This window comes from Pelophylax lessonae, assembly GCF_965119305.1.
Source record: "Pelophylax lessonae genome assembly, chromosome: 2".
Lineage (NCBI taxonomy): Eukaryota > Metazoa > Chordata > Amphibia > Anura > Ranidae > Pelophylax > Pelophylax lessonae.
In genome coordinates this window covers 274,460,928-274,481,582 of record NC_138769.1, presented here as the reverse complement: position 1 = coordinate 274,481,582, position 20,655 = coordinate 274,460,928, and the positions used below count along the sequence as shown (strand labels likewise).

The 20,655-nt window shown below is 46.5% G+C and overlaps 1 protein-coding gene across 2 annotated transcripts in view; it reads right to left on the bottom strand.

Moving 5' to 3' along the window:
- Window positions 1-20,655, bottom strand: part of STRIP1 (striatin interacting protein 1) — a 652,163-nt gene that overhangs the window by 69,590 nt on the left and 561,918 nt on the right. Inside the window, exons 17-19 of one of the 2 annotated variants that reach the window (XM_082245809.1) lie at window positions 9,411-9,511; window positions 7,218-7,284; window positions 6,680-6,784 (exon numbers count right to left, since the gene is read on the bottom strand). The exons of the other annotated variant lie outside the window; for it this stretch is intronic. Of the exons in view, the coding sequence (XP_082101935.1) occupies window positions 6,680-6,784; window positions 7,218-7,284; window positions 9,411-9,511 (273 nt within the window). The remainder of the gene's footprint in view (window positions 1-6,679; window positions 6,785-7,217; window positions 7,285-9,410; window positions 9,512-20,655) is intronic. 2 annotated transcript variants of the gene reach the window in all.

Below are 20,655 nucleotides of genomic sequence, written 5' to 3'. Positions count from 1 at the left end.
TAAATCAAAATGCAATTGAAAAAAAAAAAAAATATTCAGAGGGTGACAACTATTCCAAAGTGACACAAAAAATATGAATATATCAACAAACAAAGATCCTGATGGATGTCCACCACCAATTGCAGATGTCAAAATAAAACAAGTTATGTGTAGGAGGGTTCCTCCACCATAGGTGGTCTTATAAAAGCATGTAAACAGCAATCATCTATCCAAAGCCTTGGAACTTATGAGATATCACAGCACCAGGTTTTTCATGGCACATCCAGAACTCCAGAGTACATCAGTAGGGATTTACAGCGTAGCATTTGGGTTCCTTATAATTTTGGTTCAGCACTGGTATTATGTGTTGTTTGCGGGTGCAGCTGTGGGATGTCCTAGGTGTCCTTGAACAGGTAGGTTCCCGGTTTCCCAGCCTGCAGCCCTGCCTGTTGTGCCACAGGGAAGCTCTGGAGTCTTTGCAGTGATTTTCCAGCCGGATGCATTGCTTTTGACTCACTAGCCCCACCTGCTGCCAGCTGCGAACAATGTACAATTTAACCAGTCCATAAATACCAGCACTTCCTGTTACTCAGTGCCCGTTTGTGTGTACTATCTCCCTGGGTGTGCTGTATGCTCTGTGACTCTGATTGTGTATGAACTTTTTCCTGAATTCTTAACTCATCTCCAGCCTGCCGATTCCATACTTCACCGCCAGCTTGTGTATGACCTTTGCCTGCCTGACCACTCTCTGGATTTCGTTTGTATACAGCTTTTCCCAATATGTTGCCAGCTTGACCTCCCTGACTACGTCTTCGCCTGAATTCTCAGCACTCAAGCTCCACTTCGGACTCTACCTCACAGGTACCTGACAGGGAGTTTTGATTTGGTGCTATAAAAATATGGGAATCAGACCTTGGCGTGACTTTCACTTCGAAACAGAAAAAAACAACCCTCCAACTATCTCACAAAAATTTTATTGCAAATAGGTACCAAGATCCTATCTAGATGGTACTGGGTCCCTGGCCTAATCCATTAAATTGACCCGAGCTTCTCAGATGCAAGTCCATAATGACTTGAGGGGGTAAGCACAATAGCCCATTTCTTCTGGTATTGCCCTAAATTAGGGTATTTTTTGGAGGACATGACATCCACAATTAAACACCTGATATCTGTAAATTTGAGCGGGAGCCGAGCTGTCTTCTCCACCTCACGGAGAAACAATTCATTTAGTGAGGCAGAGAGAGCTTGCATCCTTTCACCATGGAAGCGAACGCAACTGCCGACCAGATCATTGTGGTATTCTAAAGTTAACGAAATCCTCCATATGGAGGAACTGTCCGCCACCTTACATGTCATTGAAGAAAAATTGAGAGAGAAATGGAGGCCCTGGAGGTATTTTGTATACACAGGCAACTACTTGCAGGTAATTGTTGACTCTGTCAGCCCCACCTCAACCTTCGCTTGAACATCCTCTACTTTTGTAGATGGCTCAGAGATGGTACCCCCTGGGAGCGGACAAAGTTCTTTTTCCCTTAACCCTCCCTAACTAAACCCCCCCTTTTTGTTAACTCCGTCTCTCCTTCTCTTCTCTTTTTCATTAAGTCTTTTCCTTGGATTATAAAGTGGTTGTAAGCACCACACATGAAATACACTGCTCAAAAAAATTAAAGGAACACTTTGAAAACGTATCAGATCTCAATGGGGAAAAATATCCTGCTGGATATCTCTACTGATATTGACTGGGTAATATTTTAGGAAGGAAAGGACGCCACATCATTTGATGGAAATGAAAATGATCAACCTACAGAGGGCCGAATTCAAAGACACCCCGAAAATCAAAGTGAAAACATGATGCAGCAGGCTAGTCCATTTTGCTGAAATGTTATTGCAGCAACTCAAAATGGTACTCTGTAGTTTGTATGACCCCCATGTGCTTGTATGCATGCCTGACAATGTCGGGGGATGTTCCTAATGAGATGATGTATCGTGACCTGGGGTATTTCCGCCCAGATCTGAACCAAGGCTTTACCGAGCTCCTGAACATACTGGGGTGCAACCTGGCAGCTTTGGATGGACCGAAACATAATGTCCCAGAGTTTTATTGGATTTAGGTCAGGCAAGCGTGGGGGCCATTCAATCGTATCAATTCCCTCATCCTCCAGGAACTGGCTGCATACTCTCACCACATGAGGCCGGGTATTGTTGTGCACCAGGAGGAACCCAGGACCCATTGCACCAGTGTAGGGTCTGACAATGAGTCCAAGGATTTCATCCCAATACATAATGGTAGTCAGGGTGCCATTGTCTAGCCTGTAGAGGTCTGTGCGTCCCTCTATGGATATGCCTCCCCAGACCATCACTGACTCACCGCCAAACTGGTCATGCTGAACAATGTTACAGGCAGCAAAACGTTCTCCATGGCTTCTTCAGACCCTTTCACGTCTGTCACATGTGCTCAGGGTGAACCTGCTCTCATCTGTGAAAAGCACAGGGTGCCAGTGGCCGACCTACCAATCTTGGTGGTCAATTGCAAATGCTAATCAAGCTCCATGGTGCCGGGCAGTGAGCACAGGGCCCACTAGAGGATGGTCGCCCCTCAGGCTACCTGTATGAAGTCTGTTTCTGATTGGTCAGAAACATTCACACCAGTGGCCTGCTGGAGGTAATATTGTAGGGCTCTTGCAGTGCTCATCCTGTTCCTCCTTGCACAAAGGAGCAGATATCAGCCCTGCTGATGGGTTAAGGACCTTCTACAGCCTTGTCCAGATCTCCTAGAGTAACTGCCTGTCTTCTGGAATCTCCTCCAGACTATGCTGGGAGACACAGCAAACCTTCTGGCAATGGCACGTATTGATGTGCCATCCTGGAGGAGTTGGGCTGCCTGTGCCACTTCTATAGGGTCCAGGTATCACCTCATGCTACCAGTAGTGACACTTACCCTAGCAAAATACAAAACAAGTGAAAAACAGTCAGAAAAGAGGAGTAGTGAAAAAAAAAAAAAAAAGTGTCAGTGCCTCCACCTGTAAAACCATTCCTGTTTTAGAGGTCATCTCATTGTTGCCCATCTAGTGTATCTGTTAATTTCATTAACACCAAAGCAGCTAAAACAGATCAACAACCCCCTCTGCTACTTAACTGACCAGATCAATATCCCCGGAGTTTACTTGACTTGATGCTATACTCTGGTTAAAAAGTGTTCCTTTATTTTTTTGAGCAGTATCCCTCTATAGTGCGTACTTGTCCCAATTTACAGCACTGTTATTTCTATCTGCTGCTTCGTTTCTCTGCTATAAGTGTGAGTCAATTCTGACAAGATTTCCTGACACCAAGAGAAAAAATGGTGACAGAGGGGGGAGCTCCAGCTAATTGGCAGCCTCAACTTTTTCCCTGTGTGAAGGGGGTGTGTCCTTTTCCTCCAATCAGCTCTTCTCACTGAGCTTTGTAGAGTGTAATTTCAGCTCTCCATCCCCTTTTTCTGAACTCTTAGACAAGGATTTATTAAGTCAGCAATTGTAGAGGATGTAGCGGAGACAAGACAGGAGACAAGACTGCAGACAGGCACAACTTATATAGGAGGAAACGTTTTATCTTTGTATCACCTGAGGCCAGTCACTTCACTGGGTATATGTGAGGTTTTACAACCACTTTAGGTTCCCATACTTTCCATTTGAAGCTGCCCTCACCCATCGCCTCTTTCCCTGCCCTCTTGTTAGCATTTATTACATAATGGTTGTGCACTCCCCACCAGGTTCCAGATGGCCCTTGCAATATATTGTGGAAATTTTATTGCTATTTGTGTGGACATTTTTTAAGAATGTGTGTTTAGTTTAACTGCCATTATGTCTCCCAGTGATGGTTTACCGGTAATCGCAATATGCACAGCGAATATGGCTTTAACTGGCATTGAGGAAAGCCCTGTAGTTGTGGAAACCTTCCATTAAATGGAGACCGCATCCTACTTGCCTGATCATCCATATTGGCAGGAGCTCTGAACGGCTACACGAATGAGCAAGTGTCGGTCCGGATCTATGGCAGTGTGATGCGAACTCTATCGCGCAAATGTATATCAGCCATCCGGGGCCCCAGTATTCACTGGCGGAGGTATGTTTGTAAAGTGGAATTATTATCGTTTTAATAATATCTGACTTTTTGCTGGAATAATGGCTGGTAGCTTTCTATTATGCTTGATCCGCATGATTGAAATATTGCTGCTATTTTCGTTTGCAGCTATAGTCTCATTTACTGGAACAATAGCATAATCACTATCAAATATGGTCTTTAGGAACTATATTTAGAGGATTCATTCTAACAGGTTATTATGGGAGTGGATGCACACGTATTAGCGGGGCAACGTTCATGAGATACACGCTATTTCCATTGTATAGTGTTTGGCGGGCATTTTTCCTACACGTCGGTTTCATTGCTAGCAATAGTGCATGGTCGCTCGTGCGTCCAACGGCGGGAAACAGGTACGTGGCTCCGCTCATGCATGAACATACACTCCCCTTTCTATTGAACTTTTAAATGTAAACGCGTGTGATTGGTTTTACATTTGTCCCCTCCCACTGTAAACCCCTTTTTCCTGACTATAAATAAACCAGGTCTCTGCACTGAAGCAGGGAATCTTCTGTTGGCATTGATAATGACACAGCTTGCACCTGTTTCCTTCTTTGTTGCCGAGCGCGCTAGGATTTCTTTATATAAAAGAGCTGTACATTGTACTTTTCAGTACAAGGGATTATTGGTGCTTGGCGCGTATTAATATCCACAAGTGCGCTTTTTAGCGCACCGACAAATTCCTTTGCTCCAAACCCCATTAATTTCCACCACAAACAGCAGAGTCACCAACAGCGGTGACCTTCTAGGCTATTTTTGGATTGTAGTGCAACAGTTTTGATTCAATGAAAGTATGCTTCCCCTTTCTTTTTCCATGTACGGTTTCAATCTCATATTTAAGGACCCTCAGAGGTCCGCGGAAGTGACTTGGAGCCTTTTCATCTCTGCATCTTGGTTTAAATGCTGTATGTAAAACGGAAAGTTTTATTGTCCAAAAGACTTCTTGTCCCCTGCCTTTTTATTGTTCTGTTATCCATTGTGGATTGTAAGAAGTTTCTCACTTATAAATAAGGCATGTTAAAAAAAAAAAAAATGGAGATAGAAAACAACTATATCGCTGAGAAGCTGATAAAGACACTAGAGAGAAAACAACTATATCTCTGAGAAGCGGATAAAGACACTAGAGGTAATGAATCAAGAATTGTGGTCTACATCATTCCTTAGAAATATGCCAAACATCTTGTGCCTATCACTAGCTAAAGTTTGGGGGGTACCAGTAACAACTGGAGTTCGTAAGGTAAGATGAAATGAGACAGTACTGAATAATTGTGGCAATGAGCTTTACCTAATATATATGGGGTGATTTTGTTTGCTATCCATAAAATTATTTTAGTAGGGTTTATCAATAGTGACTAAAACCCCCCCCAAAAAATAAATAAATAAATTTAACCCCTTTAAAATTCAACTTCTTTTTTGGACCTATATTAGTTTGTGGTTATTCCACAGGGGAGTAGATTTCAAAGAGAAGTATAGGATTCAGAGTTTTTCCCCATTTATACTTACCTAGGTGGATGCAGCATCAGTCTGATGCTGCATCTGTCCCCCGGCGCCTCTGCACTGAGAGCCAAGTGATCAAACACCATCGGTGCTCGGTTCTGACAGCTCCCCGAGCAGAGAGCTGCTGTCAGTCAGCAGCTCTCTGCTCTGCCTTCTCCTCGCTCATTGGAACGCTGAGCTGTGGAGGGGCAGAGAATGGCCTTTTGTTACAATGAGATAATTAGAGTGTCTGACACTATCGCTAAATTTCCTTCTAAAAGCCAGGACAACAGATTCACTGAGTAAGGGCTCTTTCACACTCACGGTGGAGCATGGTGCCCTCTGAAGAACAATCAGCATTCAGATGGCTTTTCAGAGGGCATTTGACAGCCAGGGAGGGAGCATTATATCGCCTCTTCACTTACTGATTTGAACTCAGTGGGAGAGCAATGCAGCTTTTAAAACTCTACACCCAGAGTTTAAAATGCTGCAGCTGCAAAGCATTGTGGTATCTGAACAACTGTTATTTTATAGTTCTGGTGGACAGACAGGGGGTAGTAAAACTACGGCTCAGCCGCCTGTTTGTAAGGTCCCCGACCGCCACTCCGAAAGAGTCCCAATACTCATGATAATAGTGTGGGATAAATATACCATCCTGGTGTCAATCCATCCTTTGAATGTTGCAGTAGGACCACAATTAAATACAGCCATGGGTTTGGCACTGCTAAACGATCATCTTTAAGAAAAAAAAAAAACTTTGGAATACTTTGTTTGATTCTGATTTGACACTTTTTCCAGAGTCGTCCAGTATTTTAAATCGTTTTGAGATCCACACAGGGAAACTTTGAAAAATGTATAAAATTTGAGGGATCTAAATATTTTTTATGCTGTTCACTCATCCCACCACAGACAAGACCAGGCGGCAGACTGAAAAGTGTTGATGTCAAATCACCACCATGATTGGTCAGACCGCTAGCATTGGCAGGTCATCGGAAAGAGAAGCCTATGTGATGCGCTTAAGACAATTTTAACAAACAAAGCAGACAAGAAACATATTTTGAGTATAGAAAAAAGAGAAATTTAAATCTGCTATATATGACTCACTAACCATGGTCCTGGAGTGTTTCCACTTGGTCAGTTTGTTTAAAATACGGAGAAGATTTATGCATGAGAACAAATTTCGCCAGCAGAATCGATTATTATCTCCAGCTTCCTGTATAGATATTGTAATTGCAAAACATAAGTTACAGTAAGTATAAACAAGAATTTAAACACTCAGGGCCCGTTCACACTATATGCAGGTAACTGCAATAACACACAGAAAACAGTTTTCTGTGTCACTTCAGACCAGAATGCAGTGTTTCTCTGCAGTCCAAAGCTGTGCAATATTATGCAAAATATTTCCATAATATCACAGCTCTCCGTATGGCCCTGCATGTCACCCCACAGCAACCACTATACACAACGATGCTGTGCAGTGATATAAACCAGGTGTTACTTTGTGCACTTCACATAAAGTTCAAACAAAAAGAAGGGAGCTGTGTAATGCGATAAAATGCGTACCATACCACTCCCTGCTACACAAAACTTAACTCCAAAAGCAACCTAATGTGAACAAGCCCCTAGTATTAAGTAAAAAGACTTACCAGACTCTCTGCTGTCAACTCAGGAAGTTCATGGACCACACAGTATGGGTAATCTAGAACTGAAATACTACAGAAACAGAATTATAGTGAAAATTGAATATATATATATATATATATATATATATATATATATATATATATATATATACACACACACACATATACAGTGGGGATCGAACGTTTGGGCACCCCAGGTAAAAATTGGTATTAATGTGCATAAAGAAGCCAAGGAAAGATGGAAAAACTTTCCAAAAGGCATCAAATTGCAGATTAGACATTTATATGTCAACAAAAGTTAGATTTTATTTCCATCATTTACACTTTCAAAATAACAGAAAACAAAAAAATGGCGTCTTCAAAAGTTTGGGCACCCTGCAGAGTTAATATCTTGTATTGACCCCTTTGGCAAGTATCACAGCTTGTAAATGCTTTTTGTAGCCAGCCAAGAGTCTTTCAATTCTTGTTTGAGGTATCTTTGCCCATTCTTCCTTACAAAAGTCTTCCAGTTCTTTGAGATTTCTGGGCTGTCTGTCACGCACTGCTCTTTTAAGGTCTATCCATAGATTTTCAATTATCTTGAGGTCAGGAAATTGTGAAGGTTATGGCAAAACCTTCAGTTTACGCCTCAATGTAATCCCCCGTGGATTTCGAGGTGCGTTTAGGATCATTATCCATTTGTAGAAGCCATCCTCTCTCTAACTTGAGCTTTTTCACAGATGGCATCAAGTAACCATCCAAAATTTGCTGAAATGTTATTGAATCCATTTTTCCTTCTACTCGTGAGATGTTCCCTGTGCCACTGGCTGCAATACAACCCCAAAGCAGGATTGATCCACCCCCATGCTTAACAGTTGGACAGAGGTTCTTTTCATTAAATTCTGCAGGGCCGGATTAAGAGCATCATGGGCTTGGTGCTGAGGATTTTGAAGGGCCTTAAGGGCCGTGCCTTGGCATGCACCCAGAGGAGGAAGGGTGCAGCCATGCATGCCTAATTCAACATGGGATGCTGTCTCTGAAGCCCATAAACACATCCATGCATCGGCAACTGTCCCTCCTTGTCCGGCCTTCGTGCTGTGTGGGGAGGTTCTGAGGGAGCTGCCTGGGGAAGCGAGCATAGAAGCCAGACTTCTGTGTTTACAAGTGACAGAAGAGCGGTAACAGTGAATATGGCCAACCTGGGGCCTATATAAAGGTAGGGGCCTGGAGCTGCAGCTCCAATAGCCCCTACATTAATCTGGCCCTGAAATTCTGTGCCCCTTCTCCAAACGTACCTTTGCTCATTCCAGCCAAAAAGTTCAATTCTAACCTCATCGGTCCACAGAACTTTTTTCCAAAATGCATTAGGCTTGTCTATATGTTCATTTGCAAAGTTCAAACGCTGATTTTTGTGGTGAGGACGTAGAAGAGGTTTTCTTCTGATGACTCTTCCATGAAGACCATATTTGTACAAGTATCTCTTTATAGTGGAATAGTGTACCACAACTCCAGTGTCTGCCAGATCTTTCTGGAGGGATTGTGCAGTCAAACGTGGGTTTTGAATTGTTTTTCTCACAATCCTGCGAGCTGTTCTGTCTGAGATTTTTCTTGGTCTTCCAGATCTTGCTTTAACTTCCACTGTTCCTGATGACTGCCATTTCTTAATTACATTCTGAACAGAGGATATTGACATCTGAAAACGCTTTGCTATCTTCGTATAGCCTTCTCCAGCTTTGTGAGCGTCAACTATTTTCAGTTTCAGTTTTCTAGACAACTGCTTAGAAGATCCCATGGTGCTGATTGTTGGGGCAAGGTCAGATGAGTCTGGCCATTTAAAACCTTTGAGATTGACATCACCTGGTCTTCCCAGACGATGATTGAGAACAATCCATGACACTGGCAGGTCTCAGCCTTGCAAAGGGGCAGTGCATGCTATAAATTCAAAACTTTTGCAGACACCATTTTTTTGTTTACTGTAATTTTGAAAGTGTCATTGATAGAAATAAAATCTAACTTTTGTTGACATATTATAAGAATGTCTAATCTGTAATTTAATGTCTTTTGGAGATTTTTCCATCTTTCCCTGGCTTCTTTATGCACATTAATACAAATTTTTACCTGGGGTGCCCAAACTTTCGATCCCCACTGTATATATATATATATATATATATATATGACAGAAATGCATCTTACCCATAATTCTCTGCTGTCTATTACCTGTTTTTAGCTGTGATGTACGACATGATATTTTGATTAAAAAACTTTAAAATTAAGGGAATACAATTTGCAAAGACCAGGTGCTGGGCCATGTACTCCATCTAGAAAAAGATAAGGAAAAAACCATATGTAGGAAAGGACAGCAGCATCTTTCCGTTCTGAAGAAAATGAACCAAATAAGCCATCACCATAAACTATTATAGGGGTATTCAAGTCCGTTTGAATCTTTCCTTGGGAGGAATCAGTTGTAGACCATGGGTTATGCTGCTGCCTTCAGGTGATTGAACAATGGCAAAAAAAGCTATAAAGGACAGTCCTAATGTAGCACTGCCCCCTAGAGCAGTGGTCCTCAAGGCCCACTAACAGGTCAGGTTTGCAAGATAACTAAATTACATCACAGGGGATCTCATTTGCTGCTCAGTGATTGCAGTAGTCTAGTCTGCATCTCCCCAAGGTAATACTTAAAATCTGGCCTGCTAGTGGGCCCCGAGGACCAGGGTTGAGGACCACTGCCCTAGAGGACTACAGAGAATTTACACTTTCTGGATTCCCCTGGGTTACCCTTAGCAACTGGTAGCAGACAAACAGCATTGAAAGTCCCAGGCTCAGTCAATAATCAATCCAGGGGATGTTGGTTTTTTGTGTTTTTATTTAGAACTGGGATAGGACAGGAGAAGGGATGAGTGGGATAATCCAACTATGAACTATGCACAATCTTGAGGACAACTAGCTGTAGTGTGCAGCAAGGCCGCTGCTTCACCTTGCCACTGAAGTGAAGATAATGCAGAAAGCTAATTTTTAGATCATTCTCTTCATAGTTCAAATTGGCACCCCCTTTACTTTCACTGCCTGTGTGTGCTGACACCCATCTACTGACTCTATCCCCTTCCTGGGCAGACTCCTTGGCAACCTTCCCAGTACTCACGGATAGGGATGATCGAACGGTTCGGGTCGACCATCGGTTCGACCCGAACATTGGGTGTTCGAAATTCGGCCAAATTCCGAACTTTTTGCAGTAAAAGTTCGGAATTCGGTCACCAGAACCACCCAAAATGCAATGGGACAGGAAGTGGGCTTTAAAAGCGAGTGATTGGCCCAGAAACATCAGTAAAAGCCAATGAGGGGGCAGGAGTCTGCTAGGAACATGATTGGAGTGACTACGGGGACCAGAGGCCAATCAGGAGTGAATACGCCCCCCCAGTATATAACATAGAACCGCCTAACCTCTAGCACTGTAATACAGAGGCTTCGGAAGAGAGTGGAATCATTTGTGTTACTCCTGCTTTGTTAAACAACGTTTGCTGCATAGCCGATTGCTCCAGATCAGCAGAAGAGCAGTCAGCTTACAGAAAGACTGTCAGTGTAGTTAGAAAAAAAAAAAATCTAAAGGGACAGTGTCAGTTAGAAATTATCTTCTGCTGTATGGAGCTGTTCTTTTAGTGTGAGGAAAGGCATATGCAGTGTAGTTAGGGTACTATATACCACTATAGTTAGAGTCAATAATCTAGTTTTTGTAGGGATACTTTTAAGTGTCAGGGTTGCGTCTAGTGAGCACGTTGCACTGCTGATATATCTACAGCAGGTATACATGCTTGCTAGTCAGCTATTGTGCAAAATATATTTCAGCGATACACACATCTGCTGTATTTAGCGACAACTTTAGGTCGCATAGCAGTGTGTGTTTTGCAGGTGAATTTCACCGCGCAGAGTTGCCAAAGCCTCAGTGACAACTATACATAAATTAAAATTAATCACAAAAAAAAAACAGATTATTGTTCTTAGAATTTCAGTAGCGCAGGCATGGTGTTACCCTCCTTTCATAAAGTGCAAATAAATAAAGTGCATAAATTGCATAAATAATCCAAAACATCCAACTAAGCAAGAACAGAGTCCTTCAAAAGTCTTTGTTTATGTAGTGCCAGAGCAATACACAGTGCCTTTAATGCAGGGTCATTGGTGTCAGTTATAGGAACCACCGTACAATGTCACCACCACCGGCTCTGGCACTACATAAACAAAGACCTTTGAAGGACTCTGTTCTTGCTTAGTTGGATGTTTTGGATTATTTATGCAATTTATTTATTTGCACTTTATGAAAGGAGGGTAACACCATCCGTGCGCTACTGAAATTCTAAGAAAAAACTGAATTTTTGTAAAATCTTACCGTAAAATTCCTCTCTGAGTCCTCCAACAGTCGCCGCCCCTCATATAGTCTTCACCAATGGGTATTGACTTCCGCTCCACAGGAGTAGCTAGGCATAAGACTTGTTAAAATCAAAAGCATTTAACAGACACACCCATGGGGGCTGCCCCACTGGTCAATACCCCCCTGCAGTAAGCCATCCCAACTCAGTTTGGTAGCATAGCACAGTGGTTCTCAATTCCGGTCCTCGGGACCCACTAACAGGCCAGATTTTAAGTATTACCTTGGGGGATGCAGACTAGAATACTGCAATCACTGAGCAGCAAATGAGATCACCTGTGATGTAATTTAGTTATCTTGCAAACCTGGCCTGTTGGTGGGTCCCGAGGACCGGAATTGAGAACCACTGGCATAGCAGCAAGTGTACAAGAAAAAACCCCAAAAGAGGGGCGGGGCGGCGACTGTCGGAGGACTCAGAGAAAGGAATTTTACGGTAAGATTTTACAAAAATTCAGTTTTCTCTTACGTCCTCCGACAGTCGCTGCCCCTCATATAGTCTTCACCAATGGGATGTCCTAAAGCAGTGTAGACATGAGGGGTGGGAGACGCAACCGTAGAAAAGGCAACGCAGTACCCACATCAGAGAAAGGAACCTTACAAGCACAGTAAGAGAACCTTCTGGGCAACAGAAAAGGCTCAACAGGAGCAACAGCCCAGGAAAGCAAATAACCCAGGGGATAAACAACCCCAACAACCAAGGACCCACAAAAAAACAAGGGTCCCCTATGGCACTGCCGCGCAGAGAACTTTGCGGCCAAAGGAGGCATCAGCTGATGCCAGAACATCAATCTTGGAATTTGGAAAAGCTGTGCACTGACGACCAAATCGCAGCCTTGCACACCTGGGCCACCGAAGCCTGATGCCAGTAGGCCCAGGACGTACTCATCGATCTGGTAGAGTGCACCTTAACAGGGAAGGGTGGAACCCATTCCTTCAAAGCATAGGCCTGGACAATCGTCTGTCTGATCCATTTGGCAATGGTCGCCGCAGACGCAGCCATGCCGTTCTGAGGTCCCTCAGGAAGGACAAAGAGGGAATCCGATTTCCGAAAGGATTCAGTGGACGACAGGTAAACCTTGATCACCCGGACAACATCCAAGGAATGCAAGGCAACCCCCTTAGGATGCTTAGGCTTCGCACAGAGCGAAGGCAAAACAATGTCCTCATTAAAGGTGAAAGTCAGACACCACCTTAGGGAGAAATGACAAGTTAGGTCACAAGACCACCTTATCTTTACGAACCACCAGGTAAGGGGAGCGGCAAGACAACGCCGCCAACTCCGACACCCTGCGAGCCGAAGTGATCGCCACTAAAAAGGCAACCTTCTTAGGCAGCAGAGGCAACGATATCTCCCGGATGTTTTCAAAGGGAGAACGCTGTAACACGGACAGAACAAAGTTCAAGTCCCATGGAGGTAAAGGCTCCCTCCGGGGAGGGGCCAAATGTTGCACACCCTGAATAAAGGTGCGAATTAAGGAATGAGACGCCACAGGGCGTTGAAAAAGAACAGCCAGTGCAGATACCTGGCCTTTATCGTGGCCAGCGCCAAGCGCTGGTCCACACCAGACTGGAGGAAAGCCAACACTCTTGTCACCTAGTATGAGCGAGGAGAAAACCCTCTGGACTCACACCAGGCAAAATAAGCTTTCCAGGTACGGTAATAAATTTTACCAGACGAGGCTTTTCTAGCCTTGATTAAGGTAGGAATGACCTCTCGGGAGAGACCCCTGTCTCTCAGGACCTGGCTTTCAACAGCCAGGCCGTTAAAGCCAGCGACTGTAAAGCAGGATGGAAGATCGGTCCCTGAGACAGTAGATCTTCTCGCATTGGCAGTCGCCAAGGAGGCGCGACTGCTAGGTGAACGATGTCCGCGTACCAGGACCGGTGTGGCCAGTCCGGTGCCACCAGAATCACCAAGTTCGGTTCCGAGGCCAACCTGCGAAGGAACCTGGATAACAACTGAATCGGAGGAAAGGCATACATCAGACGGTACTGATGCCAAGGGGCCACCAGCGCATCCGAGGCGTCCGCCAGAGGATCGCGCTATCTTGCCACGAACCTTTCCACCTTGTTGTTTAGCCGAGACGCTTACAGATCCACATCCGGGGATCCCCACTTCGCACACAGCATTTGGAAGACCTCCGGGTGTAGGGACCATTCCCCCTGATCCAGGGTCTGGCAGCTCAGATAATCTGCCTGCCAATTCTCCACACCCGGAATGTGAACTGCCGAAATCGCCAGGACATGAGCCTCGGCCCAAGACAGAATGCCGGTCACCTCCCCGGCCGCCTGGGCACTCCTGGTGCCCCCTTGGTGGTTGATGTACGCCACCGCGGTAGCATTTCCCGTCTGTACCCGAACGGGACGACCCCGAAGTCGATCCGACCACTGGAAGAGACAGAGTTTGATCGCTGTTAATTCCAATATGTTGATCAGAAGGGAGGATTCCTCCTCTGACCAAGTGCCCTGGGCAGACAGGTTGCCCAGTACTCCACCCCAGCCCGACAGGCTGGCATCTGTGGTAATCACTGTCCACAGTAACGGACGGAAGGATTTGCCTTCCGACACAGCCGGGGACTGAAGCCACCACAGAAGATCCATTCTGGTTCGGCGACTCAACGAGACACTCAGATCCTAGGACTGAGGTAGTCTGTCCCACCTGGTAAGGATCTCCGCTTGGAGAGACCGTGTGTGAAACTGAGCAAAGGGTATCGCCTCGAAGGCTGACACCATCAACTGACACCGCATACAGGTCCTGAGTGATGAGGATTGGTTGTCCCTGAGGGACCTGATCTCGTCCTGAAGGGTCCAGAGCTTGTCCTCCGGCAGAAAAACCTTCGCTTGAGCAGAGTCCAGAACCATTCCCAGATAGGGAAGACGAACCGAAGGAGACAAAGTCGACTTCTGAACGTTGATGGTCCAACCGAACTCCTGAAGCGTCTGTACCGTAGTCGACAGATCGCACAACAGACTGACAGGCACTCGATCTTAAGCAACAGGCCCAGAACAGGCGCCAGCACTTTGGTAAAGACTCTTGGAGCCGAAGCGAGACCGAAAGGTAGCGCTACGAACTGATAGTGGTCCACCGATATGGCGAACCGGAGATACCTCTGATGACCCTCGAAAATGGGGATGTGCAGGTACGCATCCTTCAGGTCGATAGAGGCCAGAAATTCTCCTGGACTCACGGTGGCCACCGCCGATGGGGGAGAGTCCATGCGGAACTTTCGAACGCGCACGATGCGGTTCAGAGCTTTTAAGTCCAGGATAGGATGCACCTTGCCCTCCTTTCTGGGCACAGTGAACAGATTTGAGTAAAACCCCCGAAACCTGTCCCGATGAGGCACCGGGACAATCACCCCCTGGGCAAGGAGATCCTGCACCGCTTGATGCAGGTCCTGCAGGCGCCCTGGGGTCAAATGAAGATTTGAGGGAAAGAATCTGTCCGCCGGCCGTGAAAGGAATTCGATCTTGAATCCCGATCAAATGATTTCCTGAACCCACCTGTCCGGGATTCGGAGCAGCCAAGGTCGGAGGAAACTGCGCAAACGTCCCCCCACCCCTAAAATGGGTGAGGGCGTCCCTTCAGGCAGAGGCGGATTGAGCCACCGCACCGGCATGGCCAGACTTCTGCTTGCCCGCCCTGGGCTTTTTCTGGCCACCTTGGCCCTTGAAAGGTTTACCCTTGTTTTGTGGCTTGAAGGCACGAAAGGACCCCTGATTGGGTCTAAAAGCGGGACCCCGCTTGCCGCGAAAAGGCTTGTTCTTCGGATTTTGGGGAGAAGAGTGCTTTTGCCCCCATTGACACCTTTCACCAAGGTATCTAAAGCCTCGCCAAACAGGCGAGACCCTGCATAGGGAAAATCAGCCACCGTTTTCCGTGACGTCTGGTCAGCCGACCAGCTCTTCAGCCAGATCAGTTGACGGTTAAGCACCGCGACTCTAGACAAACGCGCAGCCAAAGGGGCCTCATTTAAGGCCACATCACACAAATACATGAACCCTTGATGAATTTGGTCCACCATGTCCAGCGTAGCAGGTGGGGCAGAATCAGACGCGAGAGTGCGTCTAAGCACCCTAGTTCAATCTGCCACAGCCTGAGCCACCATGACAGAGGCGAAAATAGGTTTGAGTATGGAATCCGCCACCATGTAGGCATGACGGGCCAGAGACTCCAACCTCCTGTCCGTAGGATCCCGGAACATCGGGGTATCCTCAGTGGGAACCAAAGTAGCCTTGTTTAACACGGCCACCGTGTGATCCACCTGGGGAGCCACACACCAGCGCAAATCCGTAGAAGGCGCAAAGGGGTAAAGCAGTTTAAACCGATTAGGCACCGTGAAAGGGCGTTTCAAACTGCGCCATTGTTTATTCACAGTGTGATGAAACTCAGCGGGGCAGGGAAAAACCTGCGCCGACTTGCGGGTCCTATGTGTACCAAAGGAGGACACAATGCCCGGAGGATTGGGCTCATCCTCCAAATGTAGTGTTTCTTTTACAGAAGAAATGAACTCATCCATAGCTGCGCGTTCTTCAGGCGACCCCGGGGGGAGAATCATCTACCCCCTCCACCTCCGCCTCCCCCTCAGACCCCAGCGGGTCCAGGGACGAGCGAGACCCTGAAAAGGGCACGCCAGCCACAGAAGCCACATCACCATCTGAATCAGAGGAGAAAGATAGTCTAGGCCTTTTTCTAGCAGCTCGTTCAGCCATCAGCACCTCCATCTTTGACACTAAAGAAGCCACCACAGCGGCCAAATTAGGTATAACGGGGGGTTCAGCAGAACTGGGGTCCCCCACCAAGGCTGGGGGGAATTTGCTGTCCTGAGATTCCATTGCAGAAACACAATAAAAAAAAAGGTACTGGCCCTTTAAAAGCGCTGCGGATTGCGCAGCCCACCGCTAAATACACTGTGTACCCCCCCAAAGGGACAAAACTGAGCCAGAAGGGATAAAACAGAGAAATATGGAAGAGACAGTCTGCAGAGCCCCACAGAGTGTTATCACACCGATCGCTGCTCCAGAGGAAAAGGAAGTAAGGCCACCAGGGGCTGAACTATATGCTGCAAGGCTAAGGGAAATGGCTGCCCATAGAAAGTAATGGGAGGCTTCAGCAAGATGGCCGCCGACATGTGCTCGGAACGATCGTTCTGCCACACACAAGATGGCGCCGGATGGTGCCAAAACACTACACAGCAAGCTGTTAGCAAAGCCCATAGTGAAGCCAGACATGCTGCCCACATCCAAAATGGCGGACTGCGCGGTTTTTAGCCGCAGCGGCCGCCGCACACACAGTCTGCACCTCCCAAACACCGAAGTGACACAGGAGAGAGGCCCCCAAAACCACACAGCACCAGCAGTGCAATAAAAAAGACCCCCGCAGGGATCGCATCCGGGAGCCCCACAAACGCACAGACATGAGGGGACACACAGCAACACAGGACTGCCACCCCAGATGACAGGGAATGCCGTTAGCCAAAAACGCAGGACACTGCAGCACTTAACCGCAGATGCGTCCAGTGAGGTAGCCACCTCACAGGCTGCATCCCTGCTGCGAACAGGGATGGGTCGTTCATAGTGCCAGGGCAAACAATAGCCGAACGCTCGATGGCGGGCTGGGGATCCCTCTGACCCTCTGCCCTGGAGAGCCAGGGCGGCCAGTCCGATTCCCAGCTCCGCAAAATCCATCTTCATCCGAAGATCCGACTAAAACTAAAGCTGACAAAATAAACAGCTAGTAAAGCAAAGAAAAAACTGACATTTTTCAAATAAAAATCATAAGAAAAGACTAGAAGGCTGAGACTGTAGCCACAGCACAGGGAAGCCTATCTACTCCTAACACTAGGCAGAGACAAACTGAGTTGGGATGGCTTACTGCAGGGGGGGTATTGACCAGTGGGACAGCCCCCATGGGTGTGGCCATGTTAAATGCTTTTGTTTTTAACAAGTCTTATGCCTAGCTACTCCTGCGGAGCGGAAGTCAATACCCATTGGTGAAGACTATATGAGGGGCGGCGACGGTCGGAGGACGTAAGAAAAATAATAATTTTTTTTGTGATGAATTTTAATTTATGTATAGTTGTCACTGAGGCTTTATCAACTGTGTGATATGAAAATCACCTGCAAGACGCACACTGCTATGCGACCCAAAGTTGTCGCTAAATAAAGCAGATGTGTGTGACGCAGAGTAGCAAAGCCTTTTGCAGTGGACTTAAAGCCTCAGTGATAAGTTAATGCCTGTTCTTGTTGTAAGCGTTAAGTCCACTGCAAAAGGCGTCACACACATCTTTTTTATTAGGAGCAAAAGAAAGGCGCGGTTAAGCAAAAAAATGGATTTTTGTAAAATCTTACCGTAAAATCCTTTTCTCTTAGCTCATCGACAGACGTAGTCCTCGGTGATACACCACCTTCGGGTTATGTTACCTCCGCAGGAGCAGGACTAGACAGGAAATTAAAAAATTCTGGCCACACCCTAGGGGCAGTCCCAGAGGGTATATCCTCTCTCTCTCTGCCTCAGCAAATCAGTTATGTGAAAAAGCAGTGCTTAGAGAATTTAACCCAACCCAACTCCAAAACAGAGGGGCGGGGACTACGTCTGTCGATGAGCTAAGAGAAAAGGATTTTACGGTAAGATTTTACAAAAATCCATTTTTCTCTAGCGCTCATCGACAGACGTAGTCCTCGGTGATACACCACCTTCGGGACGTCCCAGAGCAGTATCACAACTGAGGGGTGGGAAAATGGAAATCAAATCCCAATCTAGAAGGCCCAACCGGTGCCAACTAGAAGTTTACAATGCTCATCCTTAATGATGAGACTCAACAAAAAAATTTTCAAACAGAAAAAAACCCTCGAGGTAGACCACCGGTCTCCTCAAATTGCGGCCTGCAAAACCTTGCGGCCAAATGAGGCATCCGCCGATGCCGTCACATCAATTTTATAGAATTTTGTAAAGGTATGTACCGACGACCAGGTGGCCGCCTTACATACCTGGACCACTGACGCCTGATGGCGAAAGGCCCAGGAAGTACTGAGCGCTCGAGTGGAGTGCGCCCTAACAGGGAACGGAGGACTCTGACCCTTAATAGAATAAGCCTGTACCACCGTTTGTCTAATCCATTTGGCAATGGTTGCGGCAGATGCAGGCAAACCCTTTCTGGGGCCATCCGTGATCACAAAAAGTGAATCCGTCTTACGGAATGATTCCGTAGCTTTCAGGTATACCCCGATTGCCCGAACCACATCTAAGGAATGCAACGCATGTTCCCGATGATGCTTGGGCTGAGGACACAAGGAAGGTAGTACAATATCTTCATTCAGATGAAAATCTGAAACCACCTTAGGAAGAAAAGATGGCTTAGGATGAAGTACTACCTTATCCCTATGAATCACTAGGTATGGGGACTGGCATGATAATGCAGCCAGTTCTGACACCCTGCGAGCAGAAGTAATAGCCACCAAGAAGGCCACCTTCTGGGATAAAGTAAGCAAGGGAATCTCCCTGATGTTTTCAAAAGGAGGTTTCTGTAGAACCGACAAAACCAAATTAAGATCCCAGGGCGGTAAGGGCGCGCGGACTGGAGGAGCCAGGTGCCGCACCCCCTGGATGAAATTCCGCACCAAGGATTTGGTAGCTAACGGCTTCTGAAAGAAGATTGCTAATGCTGAAACTTGACCCTTGATGGTGCTCAAGGCTAGCTTCTGCTCAACCCCTTGTTGCAAAAAGGCCAATATTCGAGACACCGAATAGGTACGTGGAGGAAATCCTAAAGATTCGCACCACGCAATATAAGTCTTCCATGTGTGATAATAGACTTTGCTGGAAGTCGCTTTCCTTGCTTTAATAAGGGTAGGAATGACTGAAGTAGACAAACCTCTGTCCTTCAGTACTTGGGTCTCAATGGCCAGGCCATTAAAACCAGCGACTGTAAAGCACGAAGGTAACTTGGTCCTTGAGACCACAGACACTCCCTGAGACGAAGTTCCCACGGAACGTCTGCGACTAGCATGTCCAAGTCGGCCAGGCCGGCTTGGGGAGGCCAGCCTAGAATTTCTAGGACCACTGGCGCTGATAGGATCTGAACCAGGCGTCCCTAGAGCTATCTGGCCCCGACCATCCGAGGAAGTCTGGTCGTTTTCTGTTTCCACACATTTATCAGATACCTGATAGTTATCAGGAAGGGTGATCTTTTCTGGTTGAACCTCAGGGACCGAAGTCACCCGACTAGAGGCTACTTGGCCTATCTGGTCAACCAGATCCGATTCCTGTGAGGTATCGGGACTAATCTTAGGAAAGGGTAAAGGAAAAGATCTATTCAGGGAACGGTAACTACCGCTTCCTGTGGTGCTTAAATGTTGGAAGGGAAGAATCGCACCGGTAGTAGTGGTTGATGCTCGATCTGATGTCCTGAATACCGGTGAAAACGTCCCCCCACCCTGAAACCGGGTGGGGGCGCACCTTCAGGCTGTGTACTCCTTTGCTTCGGGTTTGGCTGGGTTGGTCCTCTGCTTGTCCGACCAGCCCTTCTTGAATCCTCCTGGAGGAGTCTTGCCTTTCCCGCTAGTACCAGCCGGGCGCCCTTTATGGGCGGTAAAGAAAGGTCCTCGCTTGTTGCGAGGTCCCTTAGCTTTTGCAGCCTGTGGCAAGAAAGTGCTCTTGCCCCCAGTGGCATCCTTAATGATTTCATCTAGGTTGGCCCCAAATAGACAATTCCCCTGAAAAGGGAGATTGGTCAAGGTCTTTTTGGAACCTAGGTCAGCTGACCAGCATTTTAACCACAGCACACGTCTGAGGATCACTGCTAACTTAGATGCATGCCCTAATAAGGGAGTTGTGTCCAAGGCTGCGTCACAGATAAACCGTAGCCCTTGTATGATCTGTTCCATCAAATCAGATGTCTCCTGGGGAATATCTTTTCCCCTAAGATCTTGGCGTACCATTTTCGCCCATTCCGTAAGTGTCTGGGAAACTAGACCAATAACAATTACTGGTCTAAATGCTGACCCTATCAGAGAAAAGATAGTGCGGGACTCTGCTTCTAT